A 651-nucleotide genomic window follows, 5' to 3' on the forward strand; every position below is an offset into this window, starting at 1 on the left:
GTTTTATCTCTTTATCTATTTTTATCTGTCTCTCTTTCCGTTTCTCTTTCTGTCTCTTTCTGTCTCTCTTTATGTCTCTCTTTCTGTCTCTCTTTCTGTCTTTCTTTCTGTCTCTCTTTCTGTCTCTCTTTATGTCTCTTTCTATCTCTCATCTGTCTCTCTTTCTGTCTCTCTTTTTGTCTCCTTTCTGTCTCCTTTCTGTCTCTCTTTCTGTCTCTCTTTCTGTCTCCTTCTCTGTCTCCCTTTCTATCTCTTTTCTATCTCTTTTCTATCTCTTTTTCGTCTCTTTATCTATTTTTATATATCTCTTTCTGTCTCTCTTTCTGTCTCTCTTTCTATCTCTTTCTGTCTCTCTTTCTGTCTCTCTTTCTGTCTCTCTTTCTATCTCTCTCTATCTCTTCTCTGTCTCTCTTTCTGTCTCTCTTTCTGTCTCTCTTTCTGTCTCTCTTTCTGTTTCTTTCTGTTTCTTGTGTATATCTAATCCCCACAGCATCGACATCAGGTGCATATTTGCGTATAAGCCGAGCAGCAGTTTGCATGCGTTTTGCTGCTGCTGCTGCTGCTGCTGCTGCTGTTGTTGCTGCTGCTGCTGTGTCTCCTTGTTGCTGCTGCACCCTCAGGAGACAGCTCAGCAGCTGCAGTGTATGTACA

At 41.2% G+C, this 651-nt stretch overlaps 1 protein-coding gene across 1 annotated transcript in view; it reads right to left on the minus strand.

Moving 5' to 3' along the window:
* Window positions 1-335: 335 nt before the first annotated feature.
* Window positions 336-651, minus strand: part of EMH_0087540 (uncharacterized protein) — a gene marked incomplete at both ends in the record, with an annotated part of 1,177 nt that continues 861 nt past the window's right edge. Inside the window, one exon of the mRNA XM_013501168.1 lies at window positions 336-649. Coding sequence (XP_013356622.1) covers window positions 336-649 — 314 coding nt within the window. The remainder of the gene's footprint in view (window positions 650-651) is intronic.

The sequence above is a fragment of the Eimeria mitis genome, genomic scaffold (assembly GCF_000499745.2).
Source record: "Eimeria mitis Houghton genomic scaffold, Emh_scaff6455, whole genome shotgun sequence".
Lineage (NCBI taxonomy): Eukaryota > Apicomplexa > Conoidasida > Eucoccidiorida > Eimeriidae > Eimeria > Eimeria mitis.